This window comes from Capsicum annuum, chromosome 1, assembly GCF_002878395.1.
Source record: "Capsicum annuum cultivar UCD-10X-F1 chromosome 1, UCD10Xv1.1, whole genome shotgun sequence".
NCBI classification, from domain to species: Eukaryota; Viridiplantae; Streptophyta; class Magnoliopsida; order Solanales; family Solanaceae; genus Capsicum; species Capsicum annuum.
In genome coordinates this window covers 14811073-14835667 of record NC_061111.1, presented here as the reverse complement: position 1 = coordinate 14835667, position 24595 = coordinate 14811073, and the positions used below count along the sequence as shown (strand labels likewise).

Here is a 24595-nt window from a genome sequence, read left to right as displayed (position 1 = left end):
TTAAAAAGAAAACGTTGCCCATTTTTTTTTTATGGAAAAGAAATTTAGTTTTTCTATTTTTTTTATTTCACTACTATAATTGTAAAAAATAAAAATGTATCAAAGTGGTATGTTGTACGAGTTTAGTATAGGAACTGTATATTCATGTGTAGGTTTCCTTTCTTTTGAAAAAGTGTATCAATATGATACAGGAATTGTATCAATTTGATATAGGGATTGTATATGCATGCATAAGTTCCGTCTCTTTTGAAAAAGTGTATCAATATGGTATAAGTGTTGTATCAATTTGATATAAAAACTATATATGTACGAAAGGATTATAGTAGCCCAATGACTATTAAATAATATTAATTTGATCGACTAACCAACAAATTAATCAAATGCTGACCATTTGTTTTCAAAATAGCCAGTGGGTATCCTTTTCCCTTAATTTAATAGTAGTGGTAGCTAGCTCTATTAATATAATCTTCTCATGTATGATACGAACAAACAACCTCTTCACAATGAACAACCTCTTTACAATGAGCATTGATTGTCTTTCTCGTAAAATATAAACTTATTAAATTATAAACATAGAATTGAAATCCTAACTTTTAGTAGAATTTGAAATTAAAATTTTAAATTGAAGTTGAAGTTGAAGATGAAATTTTGTTCAAATATTAACAAAAAAAAAAAAAAAAACTGATTGCAAATTAAAACTTCAAATTACATTGGTCAAACACTTCCTAAAAGTCTAATTAGACAAACGCACTAAATTGGAAAAAAAGTTCAACATAGTCTAATAAGTTTAGATTATTTTCCACCGAGGTTTTTATCGAATTTGGTAAAATAAAAGATAGTGGACTCCAGCTGTCTATTGCTTGTTAGCAATAATTTTGATTTTGTGCTTCTCAGTAACTTTATTAACAGTGAGGAATAGAGAGTTTATCATTGCTAACAGTGAGGAATAGAGAGTTTATCATTGCTAACAGTGTGATAAACTAGTAGGCAATTCTATTTTTACTTGCGAAAATTAAGTAAAATAGCAAGATAAACAAAGCAATCGAAGTAACACATTCTAGTGAAAATAAGTAGATATAAAACTAGAAATATTTACATTACAACGGATAAGTTACCAACTAATATTAAGGGAAAAGGGTAGGCAGAAGAGAGGCTCCAAGAAGAAAAAGAAAGAGTACAAAGGGTCATTCATATAATAATCTTGCTAGTGATTAGCATCAACTTCTTGGAGAATTGAACAATAATAACTAAAAGAGGTTCACAAGTATAATAAAGATAAATGATGCTATTATACAATGCTGGTCTATGCACAAATCAACCAGTGCCAAAGGCTTTGTGTAGTTCAAATTTTCCTCCATGGAATAGTTCCAGTAATCTAGAATAGAGATAATAATCATACAAACAAATATCATATAAATCTATCCCAAACAGCACAAAGAATGGAAAACTATCATTACCAAAGAGAAGGTGGGAGACCCTCCTTTCTGAACCAGGTATTTCTCCTTCATCCCTTGCCTTGCTCGTGAGCTCGGCCACTCTCTGCTCTTAAGTCAAAAACCAAGTAAAATCCGCCGAGAAGTAATGCATTATCCTTGTGAATGTCGTTGGTTTCAAGATTTCAGTAAGGATAAGCAAGTAATCTTCGACTGGGTGCTGGAGGGGCTAAACCGGGGATGTCCCTAATGTCTTTGTTATGTGGATTTACAATCTGCAAAATCCAAAAGTAAGTAGCTTTAGCCTCAAGATAAAGAGTGTTATACAGGCATCTGACACGTGTATAATATCATTTTTTTAATCATTTTTATTTTCCCATCTTCGTTCTTTCCCTATTTTCTTTTTCTTTCCCACGCCCGTGTTCATGGCAAAAGCAAAATCCAGTTAGCTTATATGTGGTTATTAATTTCACTTCATACTAGAATAGGGGGTAAAGAAACGCCCATAAAGTTGCATTGAAGTTCAGTGGACAAGTTTAGGAGTCATTTTATGTATTTTTTTGATAACCGTGATGTCCGGGCCAACTTTCGAGCACCTCGACTAAATCCACGAGATACCTCCCACCAGCAACAGATATCAGGTAACTTTGCCCACCAAGGCTAGGCCAAATGGAAAGAATCACCTAGTGTTGTTTGTCTCAGCTATGTATTTTCTCAGTGGAATTTTATTAAGTTACAAAGCATGATCAAGCCTTATGAAGAAGTGAACAGTGGGTTCCATAATGGACTACTTCTCCAATTCTGAAGTCTCTATAAACTGACACCTTAAATTCTATCACTATCATATCATTGCTGTTGGCAACTGAGACTACAGTTGAAAGTCACATCTGTAATAAAGATGCTTCAGGCATACCTACTAACAAACGAATGGTAATGCTGCACTAATAACAAAAAAATGGAAATGCAAGCTGTTCTTCATAAAACTATACATCAACATTTCAATTATTATCAGATACCTCCTATTCCAAAGATCAGCTACCCACCTTCCACAGCACTTCCCTACATGCTACTGTGACTTTTTACTTATTCAGGTAACCAAATATGAACTGGTACCATAGGCACTTTGACGGCGAAAGAGGCGAAATCTTTCTCCTTCACTCTATTCTTTTAGAAATGGATTTTAGTGTAAAATGGCTTTATCAGTACTTCATAACAGGACTTCCCTACATGCTACTGTGACTTTTTACTTATTCGGGTAACCAAATATGAACTGGTACCATAGGCACTTGGACGGTGAAAGAGACGAAATCTTTCTCATTCACTCTATTCTTTTAGAAATGGATTTTAGTGTAAAATGGCTTTATCAGTACTTCATAACAGGACTAGCTAGTAAACTTTAATAAAATGCAGTACTCACATCGGATAAATTACTACATGTGTTCCCAACCAAAATGAGACATAACAAAAGCCTTCATTAGGATAACTAGCAAAAGAACTTTTTTCGGGAAAACTAGAAGTCTAATTGTGCTATACTAGATACTTCATTGCTATAGTTTATGTGCGGAAGTACCTACAATGACAGTTAGAAGTAGGTCATTAGGCTGTCTAATAGCTTTATGGTTAAAACTTAAAAGGTACAAGAAATTGTACCATGAAGTGCTAGATAGGGCATAGCCAAATAAAGCAAATAATGTAATTGTCAGTGTTGTACTAACATTGTCAAGTACAAGACCACTACAATGTTACAAACTGGGTGAAACTGCAGAGGGCAACTAAGGAAACTCGATGAAATCTAAAAATATGCTTGGATATAGTTTACTATGCAAAAAAATTAATATTAGATAAACAATACTAATATGAGGAATATTAAAGGGTATGCACAACAAAAGAAATTGGTAAAACTGCAGAAGAAGGGGCAAGACATCTGACCTTCACAATAATGATTGTTACCACCCCAACCACAATCAGAAAGAGCAAGGCCATAATACATCGGTCAGTTGCAACCTAAAGAAGGATCTGATTTAGAATCACAAGATGACATAAAAGAAAAGGAAATGAAAGAGGGATTGTACAATTTAGAAATTTACCTGCCTCCCGAGTTCCTTGACCAACTGTGTAGCCTTCTTTATCGAAAAATGGATTGAGTCTAGCTCATTGACTATACGGCTCATTTGTTCAGTCTGGGAAAGCAGGCAGATATAAGACATAGGACAAAGCAAGGGCAACAAATGAATATAAAATCACAGTCTTGCATCTGAAACATGTTAGTTTTCTCCAAATAATATACCTGTGCCTTCAGAGCTGCAGCAGTCTCGGTTCCAACATTTACAGTTTCATGAACCACCTGTGGGATAAAAGAGCATGTAAAAGCCATTCTACAGAATAATGAAGCAAATAGTCAAACTAGCTCCTAAAAGGCTAATGTCAATGAGCATTATGCAGGAACGAAACAGTCTCTATTTAATCTACTGCCTAAGACACCAAAAAAGTTCATTGCTCATTTTAGTGGTTTCAAGCCTTGATGACAAAATATTGAACCTTTGTTTTGGAACCTATTTATAACAACATTTTACTAATAACAACAACATCCATCAGTATAACAATACATCTTTGTACAATTACCCCTCTCTAGCAGTCTTACTCAAATACTAATTTGTTATTTCACACTTTTGTTGCTAGACATTTATTTTCATAGTAAAAAAAGCACTACTAATGTTTTTCTCCATTATGTTCAGCATGCTTGCTTGCTTCACTACTGTATCGTCCTTCCCATACTTGATTTTATCATGCTTTGCTTGAGCCAGGGGTCTAGTGGAAGCACCCTCTCTACCTTCACAAGGTAGGGGTAAGATTGCATACACACCACCCTCCCCAAACCCGACTTGTGGGATTACACTAGATATGTTGTTGTTTGGGAACCTTTCGAAAGTGGAGCAAATTGAAAACTGCAATTTTCTTAACCTAAATTTTAAAAACAAAAGAAAACAACAACTATGTTTTGTTTGATCCAGATTTCATTTAGTCCTTCTTTTGGCTATAATTGATACTGAATCAACATTACAGTCAAATCATAGCTTGGGAATCCATTAGTCCAAAACATTCACAGAACAAGCAAATGATAGCATTCCAGCATTATGGCATTGCAATGAGCTAAAAGGATGTTAGAGGCGATGCACTTTTTTCTGTATCAAACCAAATCTAAGCCAAGTTCCACACTAGGTTCCCCATTTGAGTGAAATGAATCTAGACTATCCTAATTTTTGCCAACTTTAATCCCAAAAGGCATTTGCACTTTACCGGATTCAGAACAAGTTAGCTCCGACCCAATCATGGTTCGTGATGAGAACTCACAAGACAATATCAAATATCTCCAAAGAAACAAAATCCCCAAAACTGAAAAATGGAAAGAAGCACAATGTTTCTCATCTTAAAGGTACTGAAGCATTCTAAAGAAAGAACCACAACAGTATTTCATTTCTTTATCATATAATTTGTTAGTTTGTTAGTCTGGAAACGGCGGGAAGAGCAACGCAAATCATCATAAACCAACTGGTGATACGGTTTGAGATTCATCTTGGCAATCCAAAAACATATCAATAAAATACTAACCTGTTTCGACCTCTCAATGGCCTGATCTGTCTCATCCATCATCCTATTTCCTTGATCCATCAGTTGTTGATTGCTCATATCTGCGATGTTATATCAGCTCAGAAAGCTATATAGGAACAATTGCTTTGAAAATATTTTAAAACATATAGGGAAGAATTAAAAATCAATGAGGTCAAAGTTCACTTGCAAGTTGTCAAAAAAGTCATGTATTGCCAGCAAAAGAGATTCACTCACATGAGAAGGACAAATGAGCTCTTGTTATATAAGATTATTAGACTGAACTGGTTGTGTCAAAGACTCAAGAGAATCAAATCAGAACTGCTCCGTTTTAAAAGCCTTTACATGCGTATATGTGCATAAATATGTGTGTGTGTGTGTGTGTGTGTGTGTGTGTGTATATGTGCAATGTATGTCAATAAAAGTAAGCCGGTAATATATCAAACTGAATCGTGGCGACATATACGGCAACCTAGTCTCTGCTTTCAGATTGGGCTTAAACAGTTCCGGACATCTGACCCAGACAAAAGAATGTCACTCTGAATCACATCCCTCTTGACCATACTTTTTATTCCATTATCTTTGGCATTTAATTGTACTTCCCATACAAATTTGACATATATAGAGGATGCCTCTTCATCAAAATTACAGTCTTCCGATCAAAACTATGCAACTTGCTTTGCAGCAATTCATAAAGTGAAGGTTAAATCCTAAGTTGCTCGGACTCGGGTGCGGGTGTCCGATACGGGTACGCATCTAGAGGTCGGATCCTTCATGATTTCAATTTAAAAATTCGGGGATATGGATCTAGGGATGGATATGGGTGCAGGGATTCCACAAAAAATAATTTAAATATCTAAAAATAGAATTATAGAACATAAATTATGAGATATCACGTGGAAAACTTGAGGAGAAAATATTGTTCAAGAAGAAAATCCTGAAAGGAGATAAAAGGTAAAGCATTAACATAGAAATTTCTATATATAAGGTATTCCATTTTCTTCGATTCCACCTTAGCTTTTGTTTTGACTAAAGAATTTCTTAAATCTGTCCGGACTTTCCTAATCGATTTTGGTCAAAGTACCCAAAATTGGTTGACTAGATCGGATACGGATCCCACACCCACACCCATGTCGTGTCGACACGGGTGCGGCACCGAAAGTGAAGAGTCCAAGTAACTTAGGTTAAATCGCACATCGGTTTAATGTTGAGGAAAATGGCGTCAATAACTTTCATTTTGTATCTGTGGAGGTGATAAGAGTTTTCTAGTTTAAGTTTAATTCTGACACCAGCCATAAGCCCAAATATAATTAACATGGTAGAATTTCCTTTCTAATGGAAAGTCATGAGACATTTTCAGCAATTGTAGAAAGACGCTTATTATAATTTGATAATTTTGCAAGGTAACCTTCTAAATTGTGTATCAATCTCAACCAGACTCTATCAGCAAGAACTGGTATTCTTTCAACGGTGGCTTCCACTACCCCACTCAACCAGCAAACTAACAGAGAAGAAACCTCAAAACCAGCTCTTCAGCTGAGAAAGAAGTGAAAACAATTTTTTTTTTAAAAAGATAGGACTACTAATCACCAGATGAAAGCCAAGAAGAAATGCATCATATATCAGTCCAAAAGAACACATTATATATGTCAAAACTCAAAATGCAGCACAAAAGACCAGAATGATAAGATAAATGAAGGATGAATAGAATTCAAAAATGCAAATGTGAAAGATAAGCTTACTTGAAGCTAGCAAACCATTGTCTTCAGCAAACCCTTCACCAGGACCCTCAAAAAGATCTATTCGCTTGTTCTCAATATTGCTTGCGTATCTAGAGAATCACAGACATAAGACTTAAGTCTACAATGCAGAACAATAAAAACAAACATACGTTCTAATTCACTTTATCAACAAAAAAAACATAAGTGCTACTTCTGTGTGTTTGCCGAAGGAAAAACATTGTCTTAGCCTCTTAGGGTGTGTTTGGTACGGAGGAACACATCTTCTTTCCGATTTTTCCATGTTTGGTTGGTCAAAATGTTCTGAAAAACATTTTCTCTAGGAAACCAAGTTCCTTAAAAATGAGAAAAATGACTTCCCCAACGAAAGTCGGGAAAACAAGTTCCATAAAATCCTCACTCCTCCCATCCCACCCTCATAGTGTTTTGCTAGATTACATATAAATGATTTTGGAACAACATTTTTTGTTTACTTACCAAACACTAGCTATAAGTAAGAAATCCACTTGTTCTTGTTTCCCAAGAAAATATTTTCTATGAAAAGAAAAATTCCTCCATAAGAACACACCCTTAATCTTTGCTCTTTAACCATCCTTGAGTAGTAATACTTAGCAATTAAAACTACAATCTGAGACCTCTCTATGCTTATGTATCGCCTCTAGGCCCTCATCAAATTCACTTACCCAGAAAACTCAAGACTAACTATTAACATGAATAATCAAGATCTTGAAACAGAAGTCCTTTTTTTTCGAAACTGGTAACTTTGAGTCTTGAATCAGAAGTTATAGTCGATTTCCTCAAATAGTTTCACAAATAGAGGAGTATATTGAGTTTGAATAATTCATAAATAGCTGGAAAGCTTGTACTAGGTCCAAATCAGGAACCTCATGTGAATATACAAGTGGCGTACTATGTCTTTTACAGTTGTTAAATTTAATGATTCTAACTCTGCTGCAAATTCCTATGTTCATTTCAGGGCATCAAGTCTTGAGGGAAGAAAATTCATTTTTGTAGCCTATCAGGCACATTCAATTAAACACTACTGTTTAAAGTGTTACAGCCAGTTTCACCAATATTACAGTCTAACATCCAATCAAGGTGTCCTGGATATAAGGGACTGCGGTAAGACTTTTTGAGGAAGTAAAAGGGATCAATTTCCACAAGGCAAAGCGAACAATATAAAATCCGGAAAGCAGAATCACGGTGGGAAAGAGAAGACACTTAATATTGTAAAGGTACTAACAAGCAACTCACTCTGGAACAGAACAAGTATAATTGCTATGTGCCAAGATATTTGAAGAAAGCATATGTTTTGATTGATGAATCTTAAAGAAGAGTAAAGCAGTTCAAAAATCAACGAACTAATGAAATGAAGAAGAAAATGTGTAAAGCTACCAAATAAACACTTACTGTTTTTTCAGAGCAACGTAAGAGTTCAACTCTTTGATCTGCAAAGGAAAATATGAAAACACAAGATCAGTTCAGCAAAAAGCAGATCCATTCATTGTGGCATCAACAATATAAAAGAGATTCCCGGTGACAACCATTGATTGCTTTTTCTCATTCAGCATCTTGGTGGTATCTGCGTCACTTTTATAGTCCAAATCCTTTACTTCTCTATCAAACTCCTTGATAAGCCTGTCAAAGTAATTAGTAATCATTCATATATCAATATAGCTCAATTAACGTAATTTTCAAGGAAAATAAGGCGAGAAAGACACTGACAGTTCTCCAAATCACTCTTGAATGCTTGTCATAATCTGAATTGACTACAAGAATTTTGGTTACACACTAGAAACACTTAACAAGTTGTCGTTTCATTTGGATCTCAAAACTTTGTGAGAATAAAAGAAGACAATGGAAAGTAAAATGAAATCCAACAATTTTATGTTTCTTAAAACTTTTTGGATATCAAGAACCTAGAGCTAACCAGTGATAGCATCAAACAGAAGGAACGTCCGGTGCACTAAGCATCTCGCGTTCGTGCAGGGTCTGGGGAAGTGCCTCGCCCTAAATAGAGTGATTACCCTGATGTAAGTATCAGAGACTAATTCCAAGGCTCGAACCCGTGACGTATAGCTCACATAAAGACATAAAGACAACTTTACTGTTGCTTCAAGGCTCCCCTTCAAACAGAAATAAGCAGGAAATTGAGGATCACTATTCTCGTTGCCAAGAGATTAAAAATTGATTATGGTTGCCAATCAATATTCTTTGCTAATTCATCTATGTCGGAGGCTCAATTGGCTTCACTGTGGAGATGAGAAATCCTATATAGACAAATCTTCTGGTTCGGATTCGCTTGTGAAGCCATCTTTTTCTGTTTGTTTTCTCACACATTTTTTGTGGAGCTTAACACCAGTTTCCTCAAATTTTCTGACTAATTTCTTTATATATAACAGTAGCATCTAGGCCAACTTGAGTGCACCTCGACTTTTATCATTTCCGCCAATATAGGTATCGGACAACTTTGTTGACTACGGTTGAGGCAAATGAGAAGAAATCACCTAGAGTATTTATCTCTCATGGGATTTGAACTCGAGTCTCCAAGCTTTGCACCCACTTTATTGACCCTTGCGTACTCTTCCTAACTAATTTCTTGACATCCAATTGCAGAAATACACCTCAGGTAACCACTTTATTGACCCTTGGGTACTCTTCCTGACTAATTACTTAGCATCAAATTGCAGAAATACACCTTGGGTAACCATCTTGACAAGTTTCTTATCATCCAAGCCTAGCTATGTGATCCAAACTTACAAGTGATATAGTTTGGCATTCTACAACCAACCTGATGTACATCTTAAAGTGCTAAGGTCTTAAGCAGGAAGTTTATGCAAAATACTGTATTTGTTTTCCTTTGGGTAAAGAAAAAGAAATCCCAACTATCTAGCATGTCACTGAACGGCCAACAGAGACAGTCCATTAACATGAAACAGTTTCATATTGATTTCACTGATCAGAATTCTGAAAAAAACTTGTCAGAATTTGCAAAAACTGTGATGCAAAAGTTGGATACTTTTCAATTTTTTATCAAAGAGACTACGAGGAGATCTTCCTACATCAGCTAAACCCTCGTGGCTCTTTAGTTAGTGGCATACAGTATTAAACTACATTATTTTTTCATTTAATGGAAAATGACAATTAGTATTTTTATTTCTCTTTTAAATCCAAAATATGTATCATTACTTCTCTTACATGAACATACATTGCCCGCTCAACGCCAGCTAAAATAAAAAGACGGTTCCGGAGGTTGACCAGGCAAAATAAAACTAGTCAATCAATGATAAATATTCACAATATTGAAGTAAACTGGATATGGAGGACTCATACAGTCAACTCCAACTACTACATAATGGAGGCATACTAGTACAACAACAACAAATCCAGTGTAGTCCCAAAAGCAAGTCTGGGGATGATAGGGTGTACGCAAACCTTACCCTTACCTTGAGGAGGTAGAGAAATTGTTTTCGAAAAACACTCGGCTCGAGTAACGAACAAGAGGCATTCTAGTAATTGTTACTATTGTTGTGTCATTTGCAAGTATGCACCTTTATTAATGGTTTCTCTATTTAAAATCCTATTCATGAAAGCAAAAAGATCAAAACTTTCCACTACATCCAAAACAAAGTTCACCATTTTCTATTTGTATATAGTAAATGCAAATTGCACTACAATAATTAAGCAGTAAGGGGATCTGCAATGAATACCTCTTACATTCTCGCATCTTTCCTGTTAGCTCCTCCAACTGCCTGCTCTGCCTGTTCGAATCCTTAATCTTCTCCAATTTCTGAAACCCATTTCTACAACACACCACACACAAGAAAAATATTAGAAACATCATCAATAACAACAACAACAACAACAGCATCCACATCAATGAACACTTACACAATATATTTTTACTCAAATACTAGGAAAAAAAAAATCCTAACAAAAGAGCTCTGAAAACCTAATTTAAAAACATCAACAACAACATCATCCACATCAATGAACACTTATACAATACATTATTAATCAAATAATAGAAAAACAACAAGAAAATCCTTACAAAAGAGCTCGAAAAATATGAAAACCCAATTAAAAAACATCAACAACAACATCATCCGCATCAATGAACACACATACAATACATTATTACTCAAATACGAGAAAAACAACAAAAGAATGCTAACAAAAGTGCTCGAAAAATATCCAAAAATTAAAAAAATTATAAACATCAACAACAAGCACTTAGACAATACATTTTTACTCAAATAGGAAAAAAAAAAAAACTGCTTACGAAAGTGCTCGAAAAATATCCGAAATCTGTCCCTCAATGTCCCCGAGCTCCTCGCTAAGGCCAGATAACGAAGCCATTCCTCAATGTTACCAAAATAAAAAACACAAACAATGCCGATCCTTAAAACACCAAAACACTAACTCAAAACATTGCAAAAACATACGAATCGGCGATCAGATCGGGAACTTTAATGAATTTGAAACTTTACGATTATTTCAAATTCGATAAATGTACAATGCCGATTCAAATCAGATTGCGAAAAATCTAGGATAATTAAGGGATCTGATTATGGATCTGGTAAAACTAGAGGTTGTACGGCTTGAAAATTTTGATAATTAGGGAGAAGAGATGAGAAGGAGACCATAATGTATGAGCTGGTCTCGTGATTTTGCAGCCATTTTTGTAATATTTTTATATTTTTCGGCAAATATTTTTTTGAGAGTTTAAAAGCTTAGGCGTTTTGGAGGGGTTTTTGAAGAAGGTTTTAAAAAATAGGAATAATAATGGAAAATGGGTATCCCTCGATATCATATGAATTGTCATTTACTTTTTTTAAATAAGAAATTAAAAAGGTAAATTTACTAATTTATATTTTCTTTTTTATATTAAGAAATAATAAAGTAATTTTACTACCCTTGAAAAAGTTTTTGAAAACTTTATAAAAGTTTGAACACTTTTAAAAAAAATATTTTAAAAATAATATGAAAAATAAATAAATTAATGTACTCTTGATTTGATAAGATCTTCAACTACTATCGAACGATTATTTTTAGTAAAATGACCATTAATATGAGACGGAGGAAAAGAGCAGTTCTACTCCCTCCATTATATTTCCTAATTAGATTTTATTTACTTGTTATTTTTGATCATTTTTGACATATAAAAAAATAATTTTTTATTTTTTATTTTATCTTAACATTAATTATTATTTTTTAAAATACAATAGTAAATATTACTTATTTGAAATGAATACTATATAAAATAATTATATTAATAATTATTTTTTTAATGAATATATCAAGTTAAAATATGATGGAGAGTATTAGTCAAAGATTAGTAATTAGCGTAATTAATTGATTATAGTAATGTTAGTTAACCGATGTTTAGGCAGTGTGTTGAAAATGATTGGTGGGGTCCACCATGCGTTTACTTTCTTTCGGATTATGGTCCGAAACATAAAATTCTTGTCATGGACCAAACGTGGACAAGGCCCTGTTTTATTTCCAAAACAAACTACGTCTAGGGTGTGTTTGGTACGATTGAAAATATTTTCTTGAAAAATAAGTTGGTTTTCTATTTATTTTCTTATCTTTGGTTGATGGGTGAGAATATTTTTTAGTATTTGATTGGTGAGTGAAAAAATATTTTTTAGAAAATACTACTATTAATTGTTAATTAGTATATCAGTGAGTCTAACAACTCAACAATTTGTAAGAAATAATTTAAGTATAACAAATAATATCAATATCAAATTCTAAAGTACTACAATCACTAAATTTAAGAAACTATTAATTAACAAATATAGGAGATACTTTTCAATATTTTGTCAGGACAATCTCAAAATACTACAGTCAATGAAAATATAACGGAACGACAAGCTTATTCAACCTCGCGAAACAAGTTAAATCGATGACAAGTTGAAATATACAATTAGCAAAAGTAATATAGGTAAGTCTTTCTTTATGAATATGAAAATAACAATACATTCAACGAATAGTGAAAATGAAAAAAAAATTGGGTTTCACTTTTTTTTATTTCAAACAGTGGAAAATTAAAGTAAAGTGCAATGAAAAAAATTTTCGAGTAGTGTAAATTTTTGAGAAATGCAAATTTTCTGAGTCATGTGAATATGAGTGTTGTTGGGTGGGGAAAAGGGATGGAAGTGGGGTCATAAGTCTCATTTGTCATTTTCTGAAAAATAACTTCCCTTGACCCATGAGATAAGTCATTTTCCATCAAATGAAGGAGAATGAGTTGTTGTGAAAAATATTTTTCCAACATTTCATTACAACCAAACAAGAGAAAATTGGAAAACATTTTCCATCATACCAAACACACCCCTAATGTCCTTCAAAGTATTTGTAATTTTGAATCTTTATTTTCATTAATTATCTTAATATTATGTATAAGATAAATTTTTATAATCAGTTAAATATTTTTATTGTCTTAAAATATCTTGAATATCTATCTCATTCATAAAATTTTGTATAATTTATTCCTGTTAGGTAATAACTATAAGTTCTAATTTTCGCATAACTTGTGATTAATTGAGCAATTTCTTGCATGTTTGTCTTATGGCCAGAAGTTAAAATGTACTTATGGGTAGTATATGTAAGTTCTAACTTTTGCTTATAAGGCATAATTTTTGGTTAATTAAGTAGGTTCACTATCTTAAAATTTTTTGAACATCTGTCTTATAGGTAATATATATAATTTGTAACTTTGGCCTATAAGATTGAACTACTGGACAAATGTACAGATTCATCACACGAAATGTTATGAATGTTTATCTTTCGGTAAAAATTAAAATATCTGCCACATAGATAAAATTTATTAGGTGGAGCTAAAAATGAAGACCGTCTATTGTGTAGCCCTTTTTGTAATACTTTTTTATGTAGAATAAAAGATTGAAAATCAATTCATTTTAGGATTATTTTGAACTTAACCCAATTAGAAACATGACAACGTTGGCCCTTTTTTTTTTTTTTTTTCTTTTTAATGCTGTACTTCTTTTCAAATTAGCGTAGTGTTTTGGTTGAGAATTATGTTTCGAATAATTTCATGGTTTCATATAAAAGTGAAGTGAAATGGAAAAGGATGGAAAATAAAAAATAAATAAAAAGGAAAAAAAAAGAAGAAGGATACCAATAGAGAAAAAACAGAAAATAATGGGACTTAAGTTTACGAAAAATATTTCAGTTCTAGTCCTTGATGAATCTTGAAATCTACGTTAAACCCAGTTCCTTAAAACCCAAAACCCAAAAATTGATCTTGCTAGAGAAGGAGGAGAAATTCATATTACAATTCGATTATAAATATGCAGAAAAGCTTCACTCTCTTACAGACAATTGCAATTTCAGGTGTATTTTCTGCTGTTTCTGGCTGGTAATTAATCAACTCTATATGTATTTCTCTCTATGTTAATTAAAGAAAGCTTTTTTCAGCTAATTTTCTGATAGATAAATGGTTTAGTTTCATTAAGAAGGAAATTTGAATAGTGGGTTTTGTTTGGATCTACGAATTTATTACTTTATTGGTGAAGCCAGGTAGGGGCGAGGGGGGAAATTACACTGTTTATACATGGTTAATTCTTTTTTTTTTTATATATGTATATGTATTAGATGTTGGATTCCGTTTGACTTCTTCGTGTGTTTAATTCTTTATATTTTGAATTCTTTAGTGAAAATCCCGATTACTGGTTTGTAGGTATGGGTTCATGTTTGGGAGAGAGTCAGCTAGGAAGGAGCTGGGAGGTTTGATTGAAAGTCTTCGCAATTCCAATTTTGACTCCGTGTCACCTCCCGCTCCTCACTCTCAAGAGTAGCAGGTATTATACCCAATAAATTGTTGGCTTTTGGCTATGTTTAGTTTTTGTTTTCAAGTGAAAACTGATATTGAAAATTGGAGTTGTGTTTTTCGATGAATATAAATTGGAGTTGGTTTTTGAATTTTCGTAAGTAATTTGGAGTGAAAACAACTAATTTTGTTGTTTTTCTAATTCTTGAAACTTTTGGAATTCAACTTCCGGAATTTTATGGCCAAGCGTGTATTCCGTAGTCCAACTGTGCAAAAAAGTGATAAATTCTCAGCCACCCCATGTTACATATTCTTTATTGGAAAAGAGGGGTTCGTGTTGCACCGAAGGATGTGCTCTAGCGGTCAGTGAATTGGATCGAGCACTATGAGGTCTCAAAGTTGAAATCCCAACACAGACAAAAATACTAAATGATTTCTTCCCATGTGTTCCAGTCCTGATGGGCGGAGTGGGCGGAGTTACCTGGAACCTATTGCTGGTGGGAGGTGGCAAGCATCCGTGGAATTAGTTGAGGTGCGCGGAAGTTGGCTCGAAACCCCAGTTAGAAAAAAGGAGGGGTTTGTATTAAGATGGTCCAATGATAAGATTGTTGACTGTTGAATAGAAATAGTGCCAAATACTTTGTCCCTCCCTCCCCCAAAAAAACAGTGCCAAATAAATTGGTACATATGTGATGCGGCTTTGGCAAGTGTCACGTGGAATTAGTCGAGGTGCTCAAAAGCTGGCATCCACAGTTATTAAAAAGGAGGAAGGTTTCTATTAACATAGACAAATGATAAGAATGTTTACTTCTGAATAGTAATAGTGCCAAACAATTTGGTATATATGTGATGTGACTTTAGGCTTGCTTAGTTGTATCATGTTAATTGGATTTGACTGCAACTGCTAGAAACCTCGGCTGCTTGATAATTTTTTTTCAAACAAAGAGGCAGTCCGGTGCACTAAGATCTTGCTATGCCTGGAGTCCAGAAAAGGCTGGATCACAAGGGTCTATTATATGCAGCCTTACGTTACGTTGCATTTCTGTCTTAGCTGCTCAATGATTAACCTTGGAAAAAGGGTATGATACGAGTGTGTTTATTTACTTTACCATCAGTAGTAGTATGTCGACTTGAGATGAATAGACATGATTCTACTTTGGTGGGTGATTCTGTCACATGGTCATTACTAATTTACAATGCTTGTATTGGCTATGGAAAAACTGTTGTTGCCATTTTGTTAACTTGAAGATGACATTGTGCTTTAGGGATGCTTGTATTGATGGATAATACTAAAACTGAACCAGCCATGATTCTCAATTTTTTTTTCTTAAAAAATGAACCAGCCGCATCTTCTTAATAGACAAAAGCAGTTTCTACCACATTTCTTCACCAGAACTAATCTTGCTAATTTTCGTAAAAGCAATCCTTCTTAAATCCCTATCTTCAATTTGTAGGTGCTAAGGAAAAGTGATGATGTGAGTTTGGACAACCGAAGAGAATGATGCCTCATTTCTTGTTGAAGCTGAGACAACTGAAGGTACATAGGTGTTGGTAGAAAACTCTTTGAGATCGTGACAACAATTTAGGTTTCATGTTTCTCTTGTTCTTTTGCTGAAAAATTAATTTCGTCGTTGATGATAACTTAATTGCCTTTACTATTAAGATAGAAGTTTGTATAATGATATTCTTCATTGAGAAGAAAGTAGTATAATTGTATTGGATATCAGGTTTATTCTTTACGATTGGCATACTTTGCCCATTCCAAGCAACTATTTAATGTCTGCCCTAACAACTATCTTGGAAGTTTCATGCTAGTAATAGTATTCTGGTCAGTATTCTAGTTCTATTAATTTCTGGAATGGGTTATGGTCTTTTTGTGCTGAGGTTGGGAGGGGTTCCTTTAAATCTAGTTTGATTAAAAAGGTCAAGACTTTGATATACTGATTTTGACATGTACTGGGATCTTTCGATCATAGATTCATCCCGATTGGTATTTGTCTTTCACGGGATGTTGACATTGTTAGCTTGTTCCTCTTGTAAGGGCGAGAAAAGATACAATCTTGAAAGAACTTGTATAAGTGTGTCAATACCTTTGCATCTGAGAAAACTTTTAACTTTATTTTTGTTTCTTTTGATTTTGTCTCTTAAATGCCTTTTCCCGTATCCACCTATTGACCAAGCTATACTTCAGTTAAGAAGAAGTATGGCGAATGGCAGTCCATAATTTTTTTTTCATAGGCAAACATTTGGAAGAAGCTCTAAGAACAGCTGCCATAATTTCCCCAATATTATCATTCTGCTTTAGGTTAACTTCTTGGTAATTGCCACAGATACAACAACAACAACAACAAAAAACCCAGTGTATTCCCACAAAGTGGGGTCTGGGGAGGGTAAGATGTACGCAGACCATACCGCTACCTCGAAGAAGTAGAGAGGTTGTTTCCGATAGACCCCCGTCTCAAGATAACGCATAGTAAACGAGGAGTTGGATGACATAACAGAAATAAGGAATAGAAAATAATAAAAATAAAAATCAGCAAAATATGAGAAATAAGGGCAACACTAAAAGAGAAAATAGGAACTAGGAAAAAAGGAATAGGACACCCACCTAGTAGCAACATACACTCACATACAATTGCCACAGATACATTGGAATAATATCTAGTGAAGTACATAGGCCGTAGACCATGTATAAAGCAAGTGGATATTGCGTTTACTTGAATAAAATATTTTGTACGTCTTTTTTCCGTTTTCTTTGTTATAAAAGCTCTTAAGATCTTTGATTTTTATTATGGCTGCGAAGACATGACAAATATCTTTAACCTGTGAACTTTGTTTTATTTTTCTGTCAAGTATTCTAAAACATGGCTAACAAAATAATGCTAAGAGCTCAAAAATTATTCTGTGGAGCCTCGAGAGCCTGAAACTAATTTCACCATATCGCTGATATGTTTATGATCTGTTATCATCGGTTGTTGCATGAGATGATTCTATACAATGAATAGGGTAGTGTGATCTGCTCGACTTGAAATATCCATTGGTCTAGCAATATGTTATCATTCAAGTAAGTGGCTTGTTGATAATTAATATCTCGAAGGAAGAAAGTGTAAATATTAACCGGAAAATGCATCTGTAGGAAGCAATATCATTAGCTCCTTTATTCTTCAATAATAAATGTGGAAGGCAGAAATTTTTTATTTTTGTACAAAGAAAAGAGTATGCTCATCCAAATCCTTGTATGATACTATCTAATTGTCCTGGATGATCCAGAGCTTCACAACCTCTGAAACAGGGAGGCAAAGGTTGACTCACTTAGCTTCTTTTTCTTGTCTCCAATGACCCAGAGCTTCACAAACTCTGAACCAGAGAGGCAAAGATTGGCATACTTAGCTTCTATTACCTCTTTCCTATAGTTTGTTAGACACGGGCTCAAATTCTTCTGGACCCTTTGGGGTGCTATGAGTATGGCACTTAAGTACTCTATGCCACTTTCTGCTGACCTAAAATGGGATAAATATATTACATGTATACAGCCTGTATCTTTACACTACTGCAACTTCGGTAGCTTTCTTAGAATGACTTTCTTTGATAAATCTTACATAGAGGTTTGTCCTGCTCGAGTCGCACTCTGGAAGGCTAGCATTTCGACCTCCTTCCGACATGCTCTTTATGAATTGCACTAGATTCCGCCAGTTTTCTGGCTCAAACAACCGTTTGTTCATTCGCAAGAATGTAAATGCACTCAACCCATTTCCAGAATCTGACATGCTTGTTGCCAAAACTTGAGAAAAGGCTCCTACATCGTACCTTTCTAGAGCATTTTCTCCAGCAAGTTCTACTCCAGCAGTTCTCGCTGCAGTTTTAACTTGTCGAACTAAGCCTTCTGGTGAGCAGTTTGCACTATGGGGCTGTTCACCATCCCTCATTTCCATGCATGTAAAGTTAAGTACAACTCGATGTTTCGCTAACATACGTGCTATAGGTAGATAGCCGTCTCTGTGTCTTGTATTATAATATCCTGCTGTTAACTCTGCAGCATGTGATCTAGTATTGTAATGCCAATGAATCCCAGCTACCTTTCCAGATAGCTTAGCCCCAGTTCCTTGGTATATACTTTCTCCTGCTGCTAGGATCCTGTCTCCATGCTCTAGTAGTTTTCCTGAATACCACTCTAGGAAGAACTGTCCATATTCACTGTTCCATGTTCCGTCCCTTTGAAAAAATCCAGTATCCTCGGGAAACTGATTGTACTGCCCAGAGTCATGAGGCCCTCCCCGGCCCCAATCATCCTTTCCAGCTGCCTTGGCTGCTGCTGCTAGTGAAGCTCTCATGTACTGCATTCACAAAAAGATGTTAGATTTATTTTTTCCAGCATCTGAAGGTCTTCCTAATTTTTTCCGATATTATTCATGTATTCAACAAGATTATTCTAATATTTCAAGCCATAAATTCAAGTGGTTACCATGTCATAGCATTGGAATTCTCCAATTCCAGGAAACCTCCATGTACCATTGCTTTCTGGGTAGGCTGGATATCTTAGCTCCCCACAAGGACCCATTCCCACTTGAATTTCCTGTAGAAGAAAACAAAATGTCAATTTCACTTTTTCCTACCATTTTAACTTGGAAAATCTAATCTAACATGAGTATATTAGGTGGTCCCCTGTGTCATTTGGATGATTCTATGTACTTTTTGTGGTCCACCTTTAAGATTCCTAACCAATAAATTAAGTAGACCATTTTGTAAAAAAAAATAAAAAAAAATAAAAAAAAATATATTAAGTGGACCACATGACACTGACATAAAGTAACTTATTTATTTTTCTTATTCGCTTGTTCTCTTATCCACCTTTTTTTTTCTCTTTTGGATAAATTCCCTGATCTATTTTTGTTTAGATTCAGATTAAACTTCAGCCAATATTTCTTCTGGATTTGGATGAATTATTTATTCTCTATCCTAAAAGGGAATTATGACAGTATGACCTGCAGTGGCTTTTATGTTTAAACTTTTCCTTTTTACATTAATTAGCAGCTTTAGTTTCCAACTAACTCATATCCTCTCTTAAAGAAATGTTAATTTATGCCTGCTTGTCTGTGTTATAAAGCTTATACTTGGAGTTTTCAGTTGATGTTGCTTTAAGGTATTGTGAATTAATAGGAAGTGTACTCTTAAAGTAACAAGATATGATATGTGATTGTTAAGCATAAATCTTACCACTATGACATTTCCCAAATAATCGTTGAATCTTTCTCTGAAGCTCCTCATATAGTCGGCGTATACTTGAATGGGTGTTCTTCCTTTGAGTACTGGCAACATATCACAACCTAAGGATATATACTCAGGATTTCTCCGGCCTGATCTATCTGTGTAGACAAGGTCAGGATTCTTGCTGATTTCTTCAAGTACCCATGGAGGTAGAGGAATACTGCAAAATCCATAACAATTCTTAGTGATGAATCGATTGGTTTCTCTTAGCTGATAGTCTGATCAGTGAGAAATTCTATTTCTACTTGAATTATATACCCATTAAATTATGAACTAGTACTTAAGATTAGAGCAAATTAGGTCTTTGGACAAAGATTAAATTCTGTTAACCATTTCAAACCAAGGATTGAAAACTTGAAGAAACCTAAGATCTATAGGTCCGTTGGATATTTTTCCTATGAAAGATTAAGAAACAGTACTAACATGACAGACTGTGCCCTACTGATGTTTTGATTTGGAATTATGAGAACCGAGAAGATAATTTTCCCAGTTCTTCAGAACTCAACTAGATAATTCATGAATCTATGCAAATAGTGTGTTCAGAAGCAATAGGTTTTTCAAAGTCTGATACAAGCCAGTGAAACCTGTATCCAGGGAAAAATTCATCCAACTAATTTCGACAACAAATACATTGTTGCAAGGTCTAATTTATACAGATTGCTATTTAAATGTGCCTTGAATATCTACTAGCTCTACAATAGTGGAGTTTGTTCTAGTCTAATGGAAACAAGGCAGAATATAGCTAGATCTTGATAAAGCTAGATATGAAATCATAAAACATAGAGCTGTTAGAAAGAACTTTGTATTAGTACCTGCAAGAATCTCCAACATTTCCTCCACACTGATGAAAAGACATGACAACTTGAAGCTTCAAGCCATGTTCTTGACACATCTTGACAAGTTCAGCATACCCTTCCCAGTTATACTTCAACGGTCCATCTTTCTCTACCAATCCCCACCAAGCATCCACCATAACCCCTTCAGCTCCAGAACTTTTCAAGGCCATCAAACTCGCGTTCATCGCTCGTGGCTTGTTCAAGTTCCCTCCCATGGTCATGGTGTCAAGTGGGAGCATCACAAAAACCGGTACCTTTCTACTGCTATTGCTGTGACTAGCTGTTAACTCATGTAGCTTCTCTCTTTTCTCATTTTTCCTCCCTTCCATGATTGTCTCATGGGAGAGTTGAGCTTCTTGCATCGAGCTTTTTGCTACGAGACGGCAAGATGGCTTGGATTGTGCAAAAGAAACCATGCTTAAGAAATCATCAGGTGTTTTAACACCTTTGGTTTCTTTTAAATTGATAAAAGAAGTTGATGATTGGAGTGTTAAAGTCATTTCTTGTTTCTGTTTTTATAATAGAAAATAGATAAACAGAAGTAGGAATGTGTTGTTTTTGATAATATAATATGTATGATGATTTTGTGCTGATAATAGAAGATATAGGCAATGTGTATTGTATTTATAAAAGCAAGATCCCTAAAGGTTTGAGGTGAATGAAGGAGACAAATCTGGTGGTGGCTCTATTTAGAATGTAAAAAAAGTGCAAAAGTTCAAAACAAGTCAGCTTACTTGACGTGGCGACACATATAACAACCATATTATTATTTATATTCCTTTTTTCATGTTCTCAATATTGCACCAAGTCAATAAAAAAGCATTTCAATGTAAAATAAAAACTGTCAAATTATCCATCCAGTCAGAGATTATGTCATCTGATTTCCTTTAAATATTATTTGCTCTTGATATGGGAGTGGGCTTATTATGAAATTATTAATAAGTAGGACATGATTTTAGATAGTAAGATTTGGTGATCGAGGATTAGGATAGACGGTTAGTGGGTAGTTGTCGTACTTCCAAGTGTATGATTGTATCGTATAATTTCCTTTCTCCAGTGTGTGTTAATATTTGTTGCTACACTTATTCCGTACATATTGTTGTTTGCATTAGATACTTCGTTTTTAGTAAGGGGTCTATTTTAAACAATCCATTCGATCTGCACACATCCTACCCTCCCAGACAATATTTGTGGGATTATACCGTATTATTTCGTTGTATTAGTGGTTTGATATGTAAGTTAAAAATCCTTGAGAATATGATGGTAATCCACTTGGCATGTCTGCTATAGGCATTTTTCAAGTTATCTGACCAATAGAAACATCAGAATTGGAACGCATTATTAGTGGATAAACATGAAAAGTCCTTGTGTTGGCCGAGTCACTTCCATTGGTTTTTGGTGCATAATGCCAATATGTCATCCAGTCAATCCACCTTTTTGCTGTGTTTAATATGGTTAGGGGTCGTTTGGTTGGGAAATAGTGATTAATCCCGGGATTACTTATCCCACTATGCATATGGGATAGCTTATCCCATCACTATGGTGTAAATGGTGGGATAAGTTATCCCGGTATTAGCTAATACCTCCAACCAAATATGGGATAAAGTAATCCATCATTTTATCCCGGGACTACTTATCCCTTATACCTCACACCAAATGACCCTTTAGAGTTTTATTGTAGTAGAGAAGTAACTTCCTTGGAGTAACTGGTAACGTTGTTGTCATGTGACCAAAAGGTCACAGGTTCAAGCTGCTGACAGAAATGCAAGGTAAGGGTCTAAGGCTCTGATGAGTTTTATTGGAAGGGGAGGTGGGGAGGATAAAAGGCACCCGAGGGTGTGTATTTCGATGAATTGGGCTGAAAACTAAGATGTTTCATGTTTAAATCTCAGCGGAGACAAAGATATCAAGCTACTTGTGCCGGTGAAAGATACTAAGCTACTTTATGAAATCAATCGAGGTGCATATAAGCTACTCGTGGTTTGAACATTATGGTTATTAGAAAAGTGGAGGTGAATGAAGAGTAAAAGTAAAGATTTATGAAACTTTCCTTATAATGTCCTCAATAGTACTCCTCTCAGCCTTCAAATTATATTCACGATTTAAGTTTTATGAATTTGACCTTTAATATTTTAGCATTGAACTCATTATATATTTGAAATAATCCGGCCTTGGACAGAGCCTGTGCAATTGTTAATGGCGCATAGGACTGTTCCAGGGCTTCTTTCTCCTTAAAGTCTTAAAACTAACATTTGATTGAGGATGTCTTAGTTATTATTCTCCTTATTAGTCCTGTCCAAATTCTCATATGAAAGAAGCTAAATGAATAAAATATCAAATGGGAAGCAACATTTTAGAAATTACAATATGCTTTAACTATAAGATATTATCATCATAAAGCACTGATACTTGTAGATATTTCTAAGACCTTTAACTTCAAGATATTTCTCAAGTTCCTTTAATTTTTTGAATCGAAGAAAAAGGTGTATATGAAAACAATGTACGTAGTCAAAAATAAATAAATACCCCTCTTCTGTCTAACAATACTTCTTCACTATACTAAAACTAAATGTCCAATAATATTGTTTAATTTGGAAAACCAATGAATAATTTTTTTTTTTTCATCCTTGTTATTAAACTCCACTATTATTGGACGGAGTGATTACATAAAGGGCAAGACAATGAAGTCTCTGGTCTTCTTTTTTCCAACTAAATTCTCAGCCATAATTTTGTGGTGATAATCATTGAGTGGTTTTCTTTTGCCAAAATTATGGAAACCCCACAAAACTTAGCCACCTTCTTTGTGTGTTTTATAACTAAAAAACAACACTTGCAACCAAGCTTGGTTGGCGTAGTGGTTAGCTCACTAGGTTGCTTAAGCAAGTGTCGGGGGTTTGATTCTCGCCTTGTGCATATAACAATCAATTGGCTAGTGGCAAACCATTAAATGAAGCTCAGATCCGGGGAGGATCCTTGGCATGTCGGGCTGGGATACCTTGGGAAACAAAAAAAATAAAATACTTGCAATTCATACTTACGTGGAGTAACGAAAACAAAAATTTTTCTACTTTCCCTTATATATACATACCACCTTTTTAAAAAAAGAAGATAAACGGAAGTCTTTACTTTCATTTTCTTGGAATTTCACTTTTTTTCTTTTTCTCCAGAATTTTTCCAAGTCGGATATAGTTTACACATTGTTGATTTGTTCTCAAGAAAGAGCTTTTTGAATTATGAGGAATTACAAAAACTTTAAAAAGGTGCCTTGATGAATTGACAGTAGTTTTGGATATTTTTTTAGTTTGTATTTAACTTGAATAGCCGCCTCCCAAATATTAGTTAATAAACGTATATTTATGAATAGAATTGACTAGCAATTATAAATATTTTTGGCCGAACGATCCAACGTGTGACCTAGCATTTGACATGTTAGGTGGTTCAACAAAACCACCAACTCAACCTAAGACCAATTAAACACAATTGGAAATTAAAGATTTATAAGAATTTTGAGTAGTAGTTCGATTAAAACTATTACTCTATCTTAAAGATAATTCTTTTTTTTTTTTTTTTAATTTTCACATGGTCCTTTTTTAGTTTTTTTTTTTTTTTTTTACGATTTCTCTATTGTTGACGCGTCAATGATGTCTCATCGTAAAATTTTGACATGATTTCTCATGAATCACTTGTGCCACATGCTAACTCAATTTTAGATGAGTTGAAATAATAAATGGGTGAATCAATCAGCAATTCAAATTTGAATAAATTAGGCTGAGTCATATTTTTATCGATTAATTTTACCACCCCAATAATGAATTAGGAGTACCACTTATAGGTTAGTTTAACTATTGAAATTAGGATGTCAAATCATTAAAATTCAACCATGGATACTTTTATTGAAGGCACTGAACTGAAATTAAA

The 24595-nt window shown here is 34.3% G+C and overlaps 3 protein-coding genes across 3 annotated transcripts; 1 reads left to right on the top strand and 2 right to left on the bottom strand.

The window, feature by feature from the left end:
• Nucleotides 1-1174: 1174 nt before the first annotated feature.
• Nucleotides 1175-11578, bottom strand: LOC107869098 (novel plant SNARE 11). The gene is made up of 10 exons (XM_016715672.2): nucleotides 11061-11578; nucleotides 10489-10581; nucleotides 8323-8416; nucleotides 8189-8226; nucleotides 6782-6870; nucleotides 5043-5122; nucleotides 3721-3777; nucleotides 3521-3613; nucleotides 3363-3437; nucleotides 1175-1708 (listed from the first exon to the last, which is right to left on the bottom strand). The coding sequence occupies exons 1-10, from the start codon at nucleotides 11135-11137 to the stop codon at nucleotides 1619-1621; spliced, it is 786 nt and encodes a 261-aa protein (XP_016571158.1). The 5' UTR covers nucleotides 11138-11578; the 3' UTR covers nucleotides 1175-1618.
• Nucleotides 11579-13988: 2410 nt separating this feature from the next.
• Nucleotides 13989-16345, top strand: LOC107853259. Its single transcript, XM_016698258.2, has 3 exons — nucleotides 13989-14165; nucleotides 14487-14607; nucleotides 16031-16345. The coding sequence occupies exons 1-2, from the start codon at nucleotides 14098-14100 to the stop codon at nucleotides 14602-14604; spliced, it is 186 nt and encodes a 61-aa protein (XP_016553744.1). The 5' UTR covers nucleotides 13989-14097; the 3' UTR covers nucleotides 14605-14607; nucleotides 16031-16345.
• A 1362-nt stretch (nucleotides 16346-17707) lies between these two features.
• Nucleotides 17708-21394, bottom strand: LOC107869091 (beta-amylase 3, chloroplastic). The gene is made up of 4 exons (XM_016715666.2): nucleotides 20654-21394; nucleotides 19791-20001; nucleotides 19039-19149; nucleotides 17708-18910 (listed from the first exon to the last, which is right to left on the bottom strand). Exons 1-4 carry the CDS (start codon nucleotides 21175-21177, stop codon nucleotides 18119-18121), a joined length of 1638 nt encoding a protein of 545 aa, XP_016571152.1. The 5' UTR covers nucleotides 21178-21394; the 3' UTR covers nucleotides 17708-18118.
• Between the last annotated feature and the right edge of the window lie 3201 nt (nucleotides 21395-24595).

Bases quoted from the DNA above. Each gene is read 5' to 3' on its own strand.
- LOC107853259 (XM_016698258.2), top strand. From the start codon at position 14,098: ATGCAGAAAAGCTTCACTCTCTTACAGACAATTGCAATTTCAGGTGTA. The intron at 14,166-14,486 runs GTAATTAATCAA...ACTGGTTTGTAG, and splicing joins TTTTCTGCTGTTTCTGGCTG to GTATGGGTTCATGTTTGGGA.
- LOC107869098 (XM_016715672.2), bottom strand. From the start codon at position 11,137: ATGGCTTCGTTATCTGGCCTTAGCGAGGAGCTCGGGGACATTGAGGGA. The intron at 3,778-5,042 runs GTTAGTATTTTA...TTTATCCCACAG, and splicing joins CCATTGAGAGGTCGAAACAG to GTGGTTCATGAAACTGTAAA. The intron at 3,438-3,520 runs GTAAATTTCTAA...ATCCTTCTTTAG, and splicing joins TCAAGGAACTCGGGAGGCAG to GTTGCAACTGACCGATGTAT.
- LOC107869091 (XM_016715666.2), bottom strand. From the start codon at position 21,177: ATGACTTTAACACTCCAATCATCAACTTCTTTTATCAATTTAAAAGAA. The intron at 20,002-20,653 runs GTACTAATACAA...TGGATTTTGCAG, and splicing joins AATGTTGGAGATTCTTGCAG to TATTCCTCTACCTCCATGGG. The intron at 19,150-19,790 runs GTAAGATTTATG...TTTCTTCTACAG, and splicing joins ATTTGGGAAATGTCATAGTG to GAAATTCAAGTGGGAATGGG.